Source organism: Carassius auratus, chromosome 13, assembly GCF_003368295.1.
Source record: "Carassius auratus strain Wakin chromosome 13, ASM336829v1, whole genome shotgun sequence".
Taxonomy (NCBI): Eukaryota; Metazoa; Chordata; class Actinopteri; order Cypriniformes; family Cyprinidae; genus Carassius; species Carassius auratus.
This window is the reverse complement of record NC_039255.1, coordinates 20093758-20111746: the sequence shown is the minus strand read 5'-3', so window position 1 is coordinate 20111746 and position 17989 is coordinate 20093758. Positions and strand designations below refer to the sequence as shown.

The 17989-nt window shown below is 39.6% G+C and overlaps 2 protein-coding genes across 4 annotated transcripts in view; one reads left to right on the top strand and one right to left on the bottom strand.

Annotated features, from left to right (window-relative positions):
- The first annotated feature begins 6797 nt into the window (after window positions 1–6797).
- On the top strand, window positions 6798–17453 carry prorsd1 (prolyl-tRNA synthetase domain containing 1). The gene is made up of 2 exons (XM_026279079.1): window positions 6798–7066; window positions 16446–17453. The coding sequence occupies exons 1-2, from the start codon at window positions 6983–6985 to the stop codon at window positions 16872–16874; spliced, it is 513 nt and encodes a 170-aa protein (XP_026134864.1). The 5' UTR covers window positions 6798–6982; the 3' UTR covers window positions 16875–17453.
- A 73-nt stretch (window positions 17454–17526) lies between these two features.
- The window catches only part of LOC113112998 (girdin-like), a 58236-nt gene continuing 57773 nt past the window's right edge, over window positions 17527–17989 (bottom strand). For all 3 annotated transcript variants that reach the window (XM_026279074.1, XM_026279075.1, XM_026279077.1), the window contains one exon: window positions 17527–17989. This exon is cut by the window's right edge. The gene's annotated coding sequence lies outside the window, so the exon portion shown is untranslated.

Here is a 17989-nt window from a genome sequence, read left to right as displayed (position 1 = left end):
GTTGTGGTGGTCTTCTGCTCCGCCCTGGTGGGCATCACATGATGTCCTTCATGGACTTATGTTTTTGTGTTTTTGTTAAGTTTTGTTTTTCTGTCTGTTTCCTTCTTTGGACCTGGCCCTCCGTCCCTCCCCCTGATCCTCCGCCCGGTCCACCACCCTCCTGGACTCCTTGTTTTGTTACACTTCTCTTGTCTCTGTTTCCCCATTTTACCTGGTTGTTTTGTCTCTGTTTCCCCATTCTACCTGGTTCTTCTGTCTCTGTGTACCATGTTTTCTGGCCCTCCGTCCCTCCCCCTAGTTCGCCGCCGCTCCACCTCCCTCCTAACTTCTTTATCTGTTGGGTTTTCCTGGGTTTCAGGTGGAGCATCTGGCAGCTGCTCCATGGAGGAGGGGGTAATGTCCCGCTGTCAGTCTCTGTTTTCCTGGGTGTCCACTAGTGAGCTCACTTCCCCTTAGGCACTTCACCGTAGGCACTAGAATTCCTCTAGTCTGGTCCTGTCTTCACAGTAATTGCACTCCAGTTAATCGCACCAGGTGCAGTCAATCTATTGTCGTTAGTCTCCTTATAAATACCTGTCTTTCCCTGTTGTTTGTATGGAGTCCTTACCCTTCGTGTTACCAATGTTCTCATCTCCCGAGACTTACCCTTTCCTTCTCATCTCTGAGTTCCTGTTCTGTTCCTTCCAGTTCCCTCTTTTGTTTTGTTTGTCTCCTTGGACTGTTTATTTTGGAATACCATTTTTATTAATAAAATTTACCTGCAATTGGATCTCTCCCTCTCCTTGTGTTTCTCTGGTGCATGCACGTCACACAGCCAACACTTGAACGCCAAGATACATCAGCTTCAGGTATCTGTAACTTTTAATCATAGTATTATATTTCTTTTTTGGTTTTAAATTGTGTCTGATTTAACATTACATTTTGAACAACTAACAGTTAACGGTTGCGGAGCACAGTCTTTAGGACACACACACACACACACACACACACACAGAGAGAGAGAGAGAGCGGGTATAATGTTTGCTAAGCACGGTCTGTGGCAGACTTTTCTGTCAGGACAACAATTCAATAAACAAGATAATAAAAAAAGACATATTTCGCAAAGGAAATGGTTCCAAACAAAGCATGTTGTTGTGCTCTGCAGCAACACACAGCGGTGTTTACTGAATAAATTTGCTTGACTAACTTTTAGCTTACTTTTTTTCTGAATGAATCATCCATTTCAAATGAATCCATTGATTAAATGACTGGCCGACTCACTCATTAAGGCAGTGGCATGTCGCCACCTAGTGGCAAAGTACCATTCTAATTTTTTTCATAATTTCATATTTCTGTATTCCAAATTTTATATTTGATTCATTAGCCTCATAAGATTATTTATGCAATTTGTAAGTGCTATGTAAGTGTTCCTTCAAAAATATAAGTGTATGGAGCCCTGCATTTATAATTATACTTGGCTTTAAGTGTACATAAACAGAGATAAAGTCCTTTGACCGGTATATCTTTGTAGAGTAAGAGTATGTCAGTGCACTGCTTAATGTATAGCATATATAGAATACCTGTATAGTTTTGTAATCTATCTATGAGTATGTCATGATCTATGGTGTCGATTGCAGCACTAAGATCAAGTAAAACTAACAATGAGATGCAGCCTTGATCTGACGCAAGAAGCAGCTCATTTGTAATTTTTACAAGTGCAGTTTCTGTGCTATGGTGGGGCCTTTTTAAATACATTTACATTTATTCATTTAGCAGACGCTTTTATCCAAAGCGACTTACAGATGAGGACAGTGGAAGCAATCAAAAACAAAAAAAAAGAGCAATGATATATAAGTGCTATAACAAGTCTCAGTTAGGTTAACACAGTACACGTAGCATGGGATTTTAAATAATATAATATAATTAAAACATATAGAATAAAAAAGAATAGAGCAAGCTAGTGTTAAATGTCTTTACACATACACAAACACACATACAATTGCATAATTTATGAAAGAAAATAGAATATAAAAAGATTAAAAAGGTAGTTAGATTTTTTAAAGAATAGAATTAGAATAGTGAGTGTTAAAGTTAGAGGGTGAAATAAAGATGGAAGAGATGTGTTTTAAGCCGATTCTTGAAGATGGCTAAGGACTCAGCTGCTCGGATTGAGTTGGGGAGTTCATTCCACCAGAAGGGAACATTTAATTTAAAAGTCTGTAAAAGTGACTTTGTGCTTCTTTGGGATGGCACAATCAAGCGACGTTCACTTGCAGAATGCAAGCTCCTAGAGGCACATAAGTCTGAAGTAACGAATTTAGGTAAATGGGTGCAGAGCCAGTGGTAGTTTTGTGGGCAAACATCAATGTCTTGAATTTTATGCGAGCAGCTATTGGAAGCCAGTGCAAATTGATAAACAGAGGTGTGACGTGTATTATTTTTGGCTCATTAAAAATTAATCTTGCTGCCGCGTTCTGAATTAATTGTAAAGGTTTGATAGAATTGGCTGGAAGACCTGCCAAGAGGACATTGCAATAGTCCAGCCTGGACAGAACAAGAGCTTGAACAAGGAGTTGTGCAGCATGTTCCCAAAGAAAGGGCTTGATCTTCTTGATGTCGAATAAAGCAAATCTGCAGGATCGGACAGTTTTGGCAATGTGGTCAGAGAAAGTCAGCTGATCATCAATCATAACTCCAAGGCTTCTAGCTGATTTTGAAGGAGTTATGGTTGATGTGCCTAACTTGACGGTGAAATTGTGATGAAACGATGGGTTTGCTGGAATCACAAGCAGTTCTGTCTTGGCAAGGTTGAGTTGAAGGTGATGGTCCATCATCCAGGAAGAAATGTCAGTTAGACAAGCTAAGATGCAAATAGCTACCGTCGGATCATCAGGATGGAATGAGAGGTAGAGTTGAGTGTCATCAGCATAGCAGTGGTATGAAAAGCCATCTTTCTGAATGACAGAACCTAATGGTGCCTACATGTTTTAAGTCCACATCCATTGTGCCAGTACCGAAACACTCCTCCCCAACGTGCCTCAATGACTATCGCCCCGTAGCACTCACACCCATCATTATGAAGTGCTTTGAGCGACTGGTCCTAGCACACCTCAAAGACTGCCTCCCACCCACACTGGACCCACACCAATTTGCCTACCGCAGAAATAGGAGCACAGAGGATGCAGTATGCACAGTACTGCACTCTGCACTCACACACCATAACAACACGTATGTTAGGATGTTGTTTGTTGACTTCAGTTCAGCATTTAACACCTTCATTCCCTCCAAGCTGACCACAAAACTTGGAGACCCGGACATTAACACCTCCCTCTGCAACTGGATTATGGACTTTCTGACCAACAGGCCTCAGCATGTTCGGTCAGGCCACAACCACTCCACCACCATCACACTTAACACTGGCGTACCACAGGGCTGTGTGCTGAGCCCATTCCTCTACTCCCTTTACACCCACAACTGCAAGCCTGTGCATGGATCCAACTCCATCATTAAGTTTGCAGATGACACCACGGTGATTGGCCTCATCAGTGACAACGATGAGACTGCCTACAGGGAAGAGGTACAGCACCTGGCCACATGGTGCACTGACAATAACCTGCTCCTTAACACCAATAAGACCAAGGAGCCCATTGTGGACTTCAGGAAGAAGAAAGGAAGCACGCATGACCCCATCCACATTAACGGGATGGTTGTTGAACGTGTCTCCAGCTTCAAGTTCCTGGGAACCACCATCTCGGAGGAACTGTCCTGGGCCATAAACACCTCCAGCCTGGTCAAGAAGGCTCACCAGCGCCTTTTCTTCCTCAGGACACTGAAGAAGAACCAGCTGTCTTCATCCATCCTGGTGAACTTCTACCGGTGTGCGATCGAGAGCATCCTGACCAGTTGCATCACGGTCTGGTATGGGAACTGCTCAGTGGCTGACCGCAAGGCACTGCAGAGGGTGGTGAAAACTGCCCAGCGCATCACAGGGACACCACTTCCTGCTCTTGAGGACATCCAGAGGAAACGCTGTCTACGTCGAGCTCGCAGCATTCTCAAGGACTCCTCTCACCCTGACCACGAACTGTTTAACCTCCTCCCCTCCGGGAGGCGTTTCAGGAGCCTCCGGACAAGGACCACAAGATTCAGGAACAGCTTTTTCCCCAAAGCTGTCTCCTTGCTGAACTCTGCCCTCTGACACCCCTCAACACCCCCCACACCACACATAGACTCCTCCCCCTCTTCAACACTCTGATTTATTTATTTACTCACAACAAGCAAAAAGTAACTTGTTATTACTTGCACTACTGCCTGTTCATCCAGGAACACTGTATAATCCATTTGCACATTGAAATATTTTTTCTATGCACTTTACTGTCCATTGCAATACTGTAAATTATGTTCATAGTTCTGCCAATAGTGTACATACACTTTTACATAGCCCATCTGTATAGTATGTTCATAGTACACCTATCTGTATATCGTGCTTATAGTATTTAATATCTGTAAATTATGTCCATAATACTTACCTGTATATTTATTGTACATATTATAGACCTTTATTCTGTACTTACTGCTTATTGCACTTCTGGTTAGATGCTAACTGCATTTCGTTGCCTTGTACCTACATGTGCAGTGACAATAAAGTTGAATCTAATCTAATCTAATCTAATCTAATCTAGACAGAGAAGAGAAGTGGTCCAAGAACTGAGCCCTGAGGCACCCCAGTAGTTAGATGTTGAGACTTGGACACCTCACCTCTCCAAGATACTTTGAAGGACCTATCTGATAGGTCAGACTCAAACCATTGAAGTGTTGTTCCTGAGATGCCTTTCTCCAGTAGGGTTGATAGGAGGATCTGGTGGTTAACCGTGTCAAAAGCAGCGGACAGATCAAGCAGGATAAGTACTGAAGATTTGGATTCTGCTCTTGCCAGTCTTAGAGCTTCAACAACTGAGAGCAAGGCAGTCTCAGTTGAATGTTCACTTCTAAAGCCAGATTGGTTGCTGTCAAGGAGGTTGTTGTGGGATCTAGTTTTGGTTTCTTAATAAGAAGCTTAATAATCGCCAGCTTGAATGGTTTTGGGACGTGACCTAAAGATAACGACGAGTTAATTAAATAGAGAAGCGGTTCTTCGGCTACAGGTAACAACTCTTTCAGTAATTTAGTGGGTACAGGATCTAATAAACATGTTGTTGGTTTAGATACAGTGATAAGTTTATTTAGCTCTTCCTGTCCTATATTTATAAAGCACTGCAGTTTATCTTTGGGTACGATGGATGAAACTGAAGTGTTATACGAGTAGAATCTACATTCGCTATTGTATTTCTAATGTTATCTATTTTATCAGTGATGAAATTCATAAAGTCATTACTATTTAACGTTGGTGGAATATTTGAATCAGGTGGCGTCTGGTAATTTGTTAATTTAGCCACTGTGCTAAATAAAAACCTTGAATTGTTTTGGTTATTGGTTATACAAACCACCATTTAAAACTTGTCGAAAAAAATGTTAATCACTAAAATAATGTATGTATTTTTCCCAATGAGCATTTGCAGGTTTGTATGCTAATGATTTTAACAATTAAGAAATTACTGCATTTCTAAAACTAGCTACCTCTTTGGTGAAACCACTAAATGTAAATTTCCAGTTATTTAAATAAAACAGTTTTAGTAAGGGGGGCTAGCTTTAGCAAATTTCTGGAGGGCAGAAATCTTCTGACAAAAATGTAGCTAACAAATAATATTACAATATTGCAAAGCTGAAGCTAACATTGAATTCGGACGTGCCTTGATGCCTCATGACCTTGGAATGCATCCTTCGAAGGCAGCGTTTTTCAGCTGGTGAACGTATACAAGTTAGTTCTCCTCTCAGTTTGCTTAGTGAATGGCAAAATTTGCACAAATCACACCTCATAGCCCTCACCAACATGATGGACACGTTGACATATCGCAGCAATGGCTCAAAGCGGCCAATGAGGCGTCTAGGTATTTGTGTCATTTATTTAAATTGTTAATTTTGTTTGTTACAACCAGAAACTGTACCTCATATTTTCTGAGACTGTCAATATACCAAAAGGTTGTGGTGGGAAGTTTCTAAATTTATTTAAGAAAGTGTATATTATTAATATTTTGATTATTTTAGTTAAGTTTCATATTCATTGGTGTAAATTTACTAATCCAAAACCTTTTTTTCTGCGGTATTGAAAGAATTAGAAAATTATATGGTTTCCATTAAGGACAGTACAAACAAAAAAGCTGTTAAAATGTATTTGTTGAATACTTTTAAGATTTTGTGAAAGGTTAAAGTCTTTTATTTTCTGTTTGGTCTATTTAGTTTTATTTCCACTCAGTTTTTGTATTTTACATTTGTGTATCTTTAACCCTGGCATTTATATTTTCTTTTCTTTTTTTTCAATTGTTATTCATGCAATAAAAAAATAAAAATAAACAAAAAATACGTTCGACCCCCAGGAAGTGCGGAGACTACACTCGTCTCCCTTTTAATCCAATGGGGTCGCTGTGACCATTTCTTTTACTGTCTATGGTGGAGGAAGATTTTAAAAAAGTATTGCAGCTATGCAAAGGTTTGTTTAGGTTAAATAAATAATAGCTCCATTTGATAACTGATGCTTTATTTTGGTGTATTTTAATCATAGGTGTCGCTGGAATTAATGTAGACGAAGACGTGGCTGTTCCTTTACTCTGCGCCGCTGGCTACTGACCAATCACAGCAGTCCGGTGTGCGACCGGCCCAATCACAGCAGTCCGGTGTGCGTCCGGACCAATCACAGCAGTCCGGTGTGCGACCGGACCAATCACAGCAGTCCGGTGTGCGACCGGACCAATCACAGCAGGCCGGTGTGCGTCCGGACCAATCGCAGCAGGCCGGTGTGCGTCCGGACCAATCACAGCAGGTCTGTGTGCGTCCGGACCAATCGCAGCAGGCCGGTGTGCATCCGGACTAATGACAGCACGCTGTAGGCAGCTAAGCGGTGGTCGCGATGGCGTCTCTGGAGCTGAGGACTCGTCTGGAGGAGCTTCTGAAGAGACTCGACATCGACACGATCTGCGTCGAGCACCCCGAGGTGAAACCGAAGAAGTGTAGCACACACACACGCACACGCACAAGTGTGTACACAAGTGCACTTAAAGTATATGTGCTTAAATATTATATTTTGAGGTAATGTGGCTTTTTTGTGAAATCACTTTAATTTCTGTAGATTGTAACTCTCTAAAAGCTCTTTATTGTAAATATATTCTACAGGTGAGTCAGTGTATTCAGAGTCATGTAGGTTTTTAACAATTACCGGTTTGACGATAATTCATGATGAAATTCCCCACGGTTAGTGTTACCGTGTCATCTTTTTATTATCATAAAACCGTATTAGATTACCGTGATTTGAACAGCAGGTGATTAATGAATATTGTTCAGGATAAAGCACAGTTTTCAGTATCTGTCTCAGTTTCGGTTTGAGTCTAAACAGGGCGGAACAGCTCGGAGGATATAAAAGAGTGCTGAGGGAATTATTCAAATTAATATATGAATTCATTTATTATATGAATGTTCCTCTGAAGGTCTAGACTGTCTTCAGAAGCGATTGATGGCGATCTTTTCTCTATGTAATAGATAACCTACAGCAGCGGTTCTCAGTTCCAGTCCTCGTGCCCCTGCTCTGCACATCTAGTATGTTTCTCTCATGGCTTCAGACATTTATTCAGTTCAAACACAAGTGAAGTGGACATCACAGGACATTCCTCCATGATTCCAGTCTGAGGTGACCATTCAAGTGCACTGAAGTGTGCGACACAGAGTATGTGAGCGGAGCGAAGTCATTTTGCCTGGAGCTATCAGATTCTCTGAAAGTCTGAGTGTTGAGTTTCACTCGCTCCGAGATCGCTCCGCTACCGCTCCGTCACGAGCACAAATGATGCCAACTTACACATTAAACATATTCAGAGACGTGTGTGTGAGGGTAAAGCATGTTGTAAGTACAGTTTGTTAATGTAGTCTACAGATCGCGTGCATACATTCAGGAATGAAGAAAAACTGGAAAGTTACAGCATACTCTCTCTGTTTCTGAAGTGACTACCCTCAGCTTTTCCATCGAAGAGCAGTCAATCATTTAGCATGGACTTGGGCTATTCTTCTAGTATTATGTATGTATTTTTGGTTTAAAATAATTTCTGAACAAAACAGATTTTCTAGTATAGTGTAATAATGTAGCTGTGTTTGTGATCAGTGGAGAGTGGAGAGAGGAGTGTCAGTGTGAACAGTTCACACATGATCTGAATCGGGTGTGTTCTGAATCGGGTGTGATCTGAATCGGGTGTGATCTGAATCGGGTGTGATCTGAATCGGGTGTGATCTGAATCGGGTGTGTTCTGAATCGGGTGTGATCTGAATCGGGTGTGATCTGAATCGGGTGTGTTCTGAATCGGGTGTGATCTGAATCGGGTGTGATCTGAATCGGGTGTGTTCTGAATCGGGTGTGTTCTGAATCGGGTGTGATCTGAATCGGGTGTGTTCTGAATCGGGTGTGTTCTGAATCGGGTGTGATCTGAATCGGGTGTGTTCTGAATCGGGTGTGTTCTGAATCGGGTGTGTTCTGAATCGGGTGTGATCTGAATCGGGTGTGATCTGAATCGGGTGTGTTCTGAATCGGGTGTGATCTGAATCGGGTGTGTTCTGAATCGGGTGTGTTCTGAATCGGGTGTGATCTGAATCGGGTGTGTTCTGAATCGGGTGTGTTCTGAATCGGGTGTGTTCTGAACCGGGTGTGTTCTGAATCGGGTGTGATCTGAATCGGGTGTGACCTGAATCAGGTGTGTTCACACACACACAGAGAGAGACGGGTGAAATATACAGAGCTGGGATTGAGAACCGATGACCTAAAGGAAGGGTTATTAATAGCAATGCTGTTGTGATCACGGAGGTTTATTAAGCAGTTATTTTGACTTTATATTTATTGACATTACAACAATAATGTGATAATACTGATAACTGTGATCAATGTGGTCACCATAATCCTGATAAGAAATGTTCATACTGTTATGTCCCTAGTGTAATGTACTGTAAGTGCTTCAGAGCCATAAAGTACTGCAAGTATCACAAACACCAACAACAACAGTGCCTTGACATGAAGGAAATATTATTTTGGTGCTCAAAGGGATACTCTTCCCAAACATAAATTTCTTTTAGCCCATGTTGTTCCAAACCTGTAAAAGCTTCTTCTTCAGAACATATTTCAAGATATTTTAATAACCAGAGGCTTGTGACCAGGGATGGGAAGATTACTTTTAAAATGTATTTCACTACAGATTACAAAATACAAGCTTTAAAAACGAATCAATAGTGTATTTAGTTAGATTACTCAGGTTTAGTAACTTAATCTAATTACTTTAGAATACTTTAAAATACTTAAGCTACGAAACACAAAGGAACATGTTAATAGTCTTCTTTTTATGCTTTCCAACTTTAATAAAAGTGATCAGATTTGTGTTTTCTTTGAATTTTATTTTTAACAACAACAGTTTTCCACAGAATTTCTATGAACAACAAAAACAAAAAATGTTATGTCATTTAAATCTCAATATAAATTTGATGTGAATACAATGAGTGTGATTCTGTGCTGTTTCCAGAGCAGTGGCACAGACAGAAGCGTATTATTAGGGCTCTAGACTCACTGAGAGACAGAGTCCAGAGACATAGATCTGCTGACCCCACCGTGACCTCAAGGATGAGGGGCAGGACGGGGCTGGTTATGTCTTATGTTGTAAATATTTTATTTTAAACCAGGAAGGCGAGCCAATGGATATCACACAAACCTGCAAACTTTGCTCAAGAATTCTGCGGTGAAAAACTGAAAGTAAGAACTGACGGCGCTTTCGGCATCTGACACTGCATTAAAAGCTCAGACACAACAAAAGACTAATCTAAATAATTTAATTTACTTCATTAATCTATCTCTTGTGGCCCACATATAGGCTAGTGCGAAATAAACTAGAAGCTAAAGTTCGAGGTTCAAACCTTGACGTTGGCTTGGTCTGGGGATAAAAGAGCCACAGTACGTGTGTGTCCAGCCTTCTTGAGCTGACCCGCTGCAAAAGGAAAACAATAGTCTTTTTCTATGGACCCTTGATATTTTCTGTTCTAATAAAAGTCTTTCTCTGTGGAACATCTGTAATAGAGTCGGCTAGCTGGGTGCAAATAAAGTCGTGCCTTTAGTTTTGTCCCGTTTGCTGTTTCACATTCCAGTCACTAAAGCGTTGTGGGCAAAGACACAGAAGATAACTGAAGCAATGTGGTTTAAGTCAAGGTGATCATTAGGGGTCCAAGAACAATTGTTTGAGTAGAAAATGTAGTTACACAATGGATGTGTCTCTTTTCAAGTAAATTACGAGTCCTTATGTGAGTACTATTTAGGGCTGAAATGATTAGTCGATGTTATTGTCGAGTATTCGTTTGATTTAATTTGACCTAATTTAGAGCCTGCAGTAATGCGGTTTGACCAGTGTGGCGCTGTGGTGCAAGACTGTAATTCAGCTTCAAGTAATTCAGTTCAAGAAAAGAAGAATGAGAAGAAGAGACACCGTTCAGAGAAACCTTTTACTGTTAGAGAAACGCACCCGAGCCGAACCGAATGGCATTTGTATAGGAGAATATATTACGCGCGCTTTCCTCTCAATAACGAAATAACAACAACAACAAAAACAATCACAGCAGTGTGAAAGCAGCAGTTAAAAATGCGTCTTATTACACCGATGTGGATGTTTGCACGAGCTCAGTAAAGCATTCACATCACGTCTGTAGTATTTTATGCAATACCTTAAATCAAGCAGCTTTATTTAATTATTTAAAATAACTGCTTTCTATTTGAATATATTTTAATATGTAACTTATTCTTGTGATCAAAGCTGTATTTTCTCCAGTCTTCAGTGTCACATGATCTTCAGAAATCATTCCAATATGATTTGCTGCTCAAGAACATATATTATTATTATCAACGTTGAACACAGTTCTTTAGGATTATTTGATGAATATAAAGATCCAGAGATCAGAATTTATCTGAAATAAAAAGCTTTTGTAACATTATACACAATACCATTCTAAGGCTCGTGGGGTTATTGTAGAAATTAATACTTCTATTTAGCAAGGATGCTTTAAATTGACAAACACATTTAAGATAAATGCTGATCTTCTGAACTTTCTATTCATCAAAGAAACTTTAAAAATATTCAGCTGTTTTTAACATAATAATAATAATAATAAATCAGTATATTAGAATGATTTCTGAAGGATCTTGTGACTGGAGTAATGATGCTAAAATCAGCTTTGAAATCACAGGAATAAATTACATTTTAAAATATATTTAAATATAAAACAGTGGTTTTAAATAGTAAAAATCTTTCTAAATGTCACTGTTTTTGCTGTACTTGGATCAAACACATGCAGAAGAGACTTCTTTAAAAACAATGTTACTGTTCAAAAATGTTTGAGTCGTAGTGTATATTGTGAATAAAATGGTTTATCTAAAAATAAAACATCTAATCACTTACCTGTGTTTAGTTTCTTATCCATATTATACACTTACGAAAGGAGATGTTAGGCAGAATGAGCTGTCATTCAGTTCATTTTAGTAATTAAATATAATTAATATAGTAATTAAATGTTAAATAAGAAGGTTTCTGTGTCATCTCATTTTGTGTGTCAAATATATTTATTTGTATAAATTAATCGTATAATAATTGTAATTACGTAATATTATTTCCCAAAGCTGAAGTGATTAGACTCTTTCATTACATATAACAATATTTTAACTAATTGCAAGAGCTGAATAATCAATCAAATCCTACCGATTAATCAGTAAAATAATCGACGATTAATCATTCTAATAATCGTTAGATTAATCGATTATCAAAATAATTGTTTGTTGCAGCCCTAGTGCTATTATATGCACAACATGAAAACAGATAACTAATATAGTGTCCCCTCCTCACTTTTTCAGTAATGTGTGATAGCTTGAAAAATATTTTTCAATTCTCTCCATTTTTAGGGTAATAGTTATTATTGGGATTCATTAAAGGTTATGAAAATATAATGAAATTATATGCATTTTAATAGTCATTTAAATGAACCCTTTTGAAGTCTTTGAACAGATCTTGAAGTATTCGCTGTCCTGTGGCGCCATCGTGTGGACAACATCAGCATTGTGGCCTTCATTTCTGACCAATATTTCTTTAATGATTCATTTATTGATATTATATCCACATTAAAATCTAATTTACTGATTCTGTATCGTCAATGCTTTAAGAGTTACATTTTTAATCTACATTTTTAAGCAGTGATTTTATGTTAACGTGGCTGTTTTGGTTTATATTCCTAAAGCTATTATGTATTTTGACATCATCTTGTACGTGATTTGTCTGTTCTAGCGCTGAATCAGCTTCCTGGAGCTCGAGAGAGCGATGTGATTCTCCTCTTAGACATAAATCTCTCACAAGCACTCATTTAAATCTCTAATGTGTTCTTCTAATTGTTCTGTGTTGATTGTAGTTTCTGTAAGCATTTCTTTCCCTCATTTTCACACTTAAACCGCTCACAAACACCTGAATTGAGCTCTTGGTGTGTTCTTATGGGTGGATTGTGTGCATTCACGGTAATATTTTATTTTAATAAGCACTTCACTATAAAAATGCTTTTATTTTGAGCACGATCGGACTGCATTCGCTGATCGGAGCGGTGATTATCTCTCGTCTTTCTCTGTTCTCTGGCCACGCATCAATTATTAATGACCCGGTAATAATCAGATATGTTGGTTTAGCTTGTATTTGTATTTTTAACAGATTTAAAAGTGAAACTAAGGGAGACTCCTCCCTTTCAGTCCTGGGAATTGCTCCTGTAGAGACGCAGTTTCTCTCAGACAATGGAAGTCTATGAGACATTTTTGATTTTTAATAAATAATTAAAAGAAATCTGTAAGTCTGATCAGTCTGAGAAGATATAGCAACAAATTCCACCCCGTGCCACAGGTGTCTGCTGAGTTTGGGGCTTGTGGCTTTAAAGCCCTAGGACGAGATAGGTTTGGTAATTTAGGATCAGAAGAAGAATACAAAGAAGTTTGTGCCAAACCAACATAATAAATACATTTTTTTTAAAGTAAATAAATAAAGAGAGAAGAAATGTATTTTGTCTAAAAGTTTATATATATATATATATATATATATAAAAGCCGGTGCTTGAAATATTTACATTTTTTAAATGATTGCAGTGCTAATCATTTTAATTATATATATATATATATATAATGGGTTAATCATGGGGACGACTGGCAGCAGCTGGTGTTTGATTCTTTAGACAGCGCTCACCAGACGACTCTAAACACACACTGAACACACACTGATGGAGCTAACACACACTGAACACACACTGATGGAGCTAACACACACTGAACACACACTGATGGAGCTAACACACACTGAACACACACTGATGGAGCTAACACACACTGAACACACACTGATGGAGCTAACACACACTGAACACACACTGATGGAGCTAACACACACTGAACACACACTGATGGAGCTAACACACACTGAACACACACTGATGGAGCTAACACACACTGAACACACACTGATGGAGCTAACACACACTGAACACACACTGATGGAGCTAACACACACCGAACACACACTGAACACACACTGATGGAGCTAACACACACTGAACACACACTGATGGAGCTAACACACACTGAACACACACTGATGGAGCTAACACACACTGAACACACACTGATGGAGCTAACACACACCGAACACACACGGATGGAGCTAACACACACCGAACACACACTGACGGAGCTAACACACACTGAACACACACTGATGGAGCTCGTCCTGACAGTATCAGCGCTTCACAGAGTCATGGACGGCCTTCTCCATCAGTCACACAATACTGCATCGCTGCTGTTTATCTAACATCTGAGTGAGTGAACACGCACAAGTTTACAAATGATGACTATTAAAGCTAAAGCCTGCACACAGTATGTAAGATCCACCTCTTTCAAGATAGCAGAAAACTCTTTCACTTATCTAGGTGTCATAATAATCCAAGAGGTTTACTTAGAGTCTATTGGCAGAAGAGAATCAGAAATAATTATTCCAATATCAATGGTGGGTAAAACTAATGCAGTAAAGATGGTGTTTCCTCCACCTGTTTCCATCTATCCCTTCATGTATACCACAATCCTATTTTAAACCGATAGACGAGATAATTATTCAGTTTTTCTGGATTTATAAAGTGGCAAGACTTATTCCAATCTAAAGAAAAGGGGGGATTTGAATATCTTGTTGGAGAGATGATTAGACAGGTGTAACTTGTGATTAGCCTGAATGGGTCAGAACTGAACAAGCCCTAACTCCTCCTTACAGACACTAGATTATCAGGATTATTTACAACAGACAGGCTTTAACCATCTGCAAACAAACGTATTAATATATATATTACAGGCCTAAGGTATATCCTGAGAGCTCTGTGTGCAGGAATCACTCTCGATGAGATGGTGTTTTCACTCTGATTGGCTCACTTTATATGAACGAGCAGTTTCTGTCTTTACTTTTACATACAAACCTACATGATAGTTTGATTAATACTAGACACAACTGAATCCAGACCTAATCTTTCCCTGAAGTATCATCAGTTTGTAATGAATGCAAGGTTGCAGAACACTTCTACGTTCACTGTGGTCATGTTGCACCCTTCACAAGGACTGGACCGTGAGAAAAGTGTATGAAAAAGAGATGCAATGATTGGCATTTTTGGGCTGATTTCAGTACCTTCTTTCAGTAAATTTGAAAAACGGTATTTCATTATTTATGGTTCTTGCAAAAAGACTATGTTGGATATTGTTCCTGCATTCAGTGTACTGCAAAGTGAGCTAGTGAACATTATTCATATTGAGAAGTTAGGATTTATCAACAAGGACAAGCTAGAAATATTTAGGAACATATGGAAGCCTGTATTATATTACTTTGGCGTGTGATTAATAAATACTTCATCACCTGGTTGTAGACCCACTGTGATTTGTTTCAGGAATACTCATCTCTCACTACAGTAACTTCACTGTTAGGTTTCTGTTCAGTTAAAACTAAATACAAGATAAACATTGAGAAAAATAGATTAAACAGTTATCTTTTAACAATTATTATATGGTATAACAAACAGAGTGGGCTGACTGCGACCAAACGCATGATAAAAGTGGTCAAAACAACTGGCACAGCTGTCCCAGATACACCATACATGTGTTAAAGTTTGGTCCATTCATTAAAGTGATCATAATTAATCCTCTCTATTGAGAAGTGATTGGTTTCCCACGGTCACAAGCAATGTCATTATACCTCAGTATTTATCAACCACAGTTCGCTAACCATGCTTTTGGGAAACTGGTTTCCACACGGGTTTCGTTAAACAATATAAATGATTCTTTTAAAAGGTTGACTCAAAAGAATCATCTGTTCATGAATCGGATCATGAGCTTGCATTACCAAGCCAAAGATGATAATAAAGAGTTCAAGTTCATCTGTAAAGCACAGAGTTATTGTTTGACTCTATAAACGTTTATTTCGTGCATGATTCGTAGCAGGATGTTTGTGTGGTGATGTATCGCTCTCTAGGAGTCACTGGATGAACTGCTGCTGCACGCCGTTATTTATTTTTGGTTTGTTTGTTTCAATGGAGAATCGGTTTCTGTATTGATTAAAGTCAAGTCACCTTTATTTATATAGCGCTTTAAACAAAATACATTGCGTCAAAGCACTGAACAACATTCATTAGGAAAACAGTGCATCAATAATGAGAAATGATAGTTAAAGGCAGTTGTATTCCCCAAACTAATACTTAGTAATTTAATTAAGAAATTACATCAAATGCCACTTTGGCTTTCTAAAATACTTTTTGGATATAATTGTAATCTGATTACTCCTTATTTAAAATGTAAACTTAAAAATGATAACAAAATAGAGTCAGTGATATTTAGTGTTTTAAATACTTGATGTATCTACGCTGAAGAGACGAGGAGAGGAATTGTTGAATAGTTTTTTGTTTTCTTCGTGTACAGTACTCTCGTCTCTTCAGAAGGTTAGGGTTGAATCCCTGATGGCAGATGGACTATCCTGACGAGATCTTGTCTCTTCTGGATCTGGACTCTGTTGTTTAGTCAGCAGTCTCTGGGACAGTCTCTAGTTAATTGTGTTCTGAAGAGAAACTGAGCTTTAAGGGTTTGGAACGACATGGGGGCAAGTGATTAATGACAAAAACAAGTATGGGGTGGAGTATCCCTATAAGTTCTCTTGTCCTTGATCACTTTCCCCTGTCACGGAGTCATATTGGAGAAGCAGTGTCCTCTCTCTCTGATTCCTGGTGTAGTCTCATCTGCTTTATTCTCTGTGTGTGTGTCGCAGGTGTTCACGGTGGAGGAGATGATGCCTCACGTGGCTCATCTGAGCGGTGCTGTCACTAAAAACCTCTTCCTGAAGGACAAGAAGAAGAAGAGCCTGTGGCTGCTGTCAGTGCGTCAGGACCGTCAGCTGAACCTGAGCGATGTGTCCAAGCGTCTGGGGCTCGGCGCGGGGAACCTGCGTCTGGCTGACGAGTCTGTGATGCTGGAGAAGCTGAAGGTGGGTCAGGGCTGTGCCTCGGCCCTCGCGCTCTTCTGTGACACCCAACACAGCGTCAGGATAGTGCTGGACCACCACCTGATCCACGGAGGACACCTCAGAGTCTACTTCCACCCCATGACCAACACTGCCACCATGGGCCTGCGACCGGACGACCTGCTCCGCTTCCTGAAGGAGACCGGACACGAGCCCCTCGTCCTGAGCCTCGACTGAGTCTGACCCACACGAGCTCCTCCTGACGAGAGTCACACACACACACACACACACACACACACACACAGAGAGAGAGACACACACACACACAGAGAGAGAGAGAGAGAGAGAGAGAGACAGACTTCTCCTGACGAGAGTCACACACACACACACACACACACAGGTGTGCAGAACTCTTCCCCTGATGGACACACCGACTCTGTAGTGTGCACAGAGCTGTATTTAGATGTCAGGACTCAGGCGGAGACACTCAGGTCAGAGCTGAAGTCTGTGGGGCTCATACCATGACCCTGTCTCAAATCTGCCGCCGAGCTGTCTCATTAGTGAGCAGCACCACAGCACCCTACAGCCAGTGTACAAGACCCAAGTGCACATCAAGTGTGTTCCTTCACTGATCAACATCAAGCCCGAGTGTTCAGAGACGCACCTGAAGATGTCAGCCATGTAACGGGACACTGTCCTACACACTATCATCCAGTAAGCTGGGATCAGAAACTGTTGTGAAAGAAGTCTCTTCTGCTCACTGAGGCTGCATTCATGAGATCAAAATACAATAAAAACTATTATTCTAATGTAAAATATCTGTTTTGTGATGCTCCGCTGTATTTTCAGCATCATTCCTCCAGTCTTCAGTGTCACATGATCTTCAGAAATCACAATAATATGATGATTTACTGCTCAAGAAACATTTCTGATTATTATCAGTGTTGAAAATACAAAAACAATATTTTTGTGGAAACCGTGATACATTTTATTTTTCAGGATTCACAGATATATAATAATAGAAATCTACTGTGACAAATGTCTTTACTGTCACTTTTCATTTAATGCATCTTTGATAAATAAAGGGTCATTTCTTTAAAATATTGCTTTTTTCTTTATAAGGCTGGTAAAACATTAATTTCTATGATGAATATTTCTGTCAGTACTGTGCTCGTCTCTCTGATCACGTGTGAGGAAATAACAGGAGCGATCCTCAGACATAACACTGCTAGCAGTCATTACACATTTATCATGAAAATAAACCTGCAGAATGAAGCGAGGAACAATGAACTGATCGCAGATATTTACAACTCATTTAACAGAGACAGTCAGTTCAGAGGGACCTTCAGCAA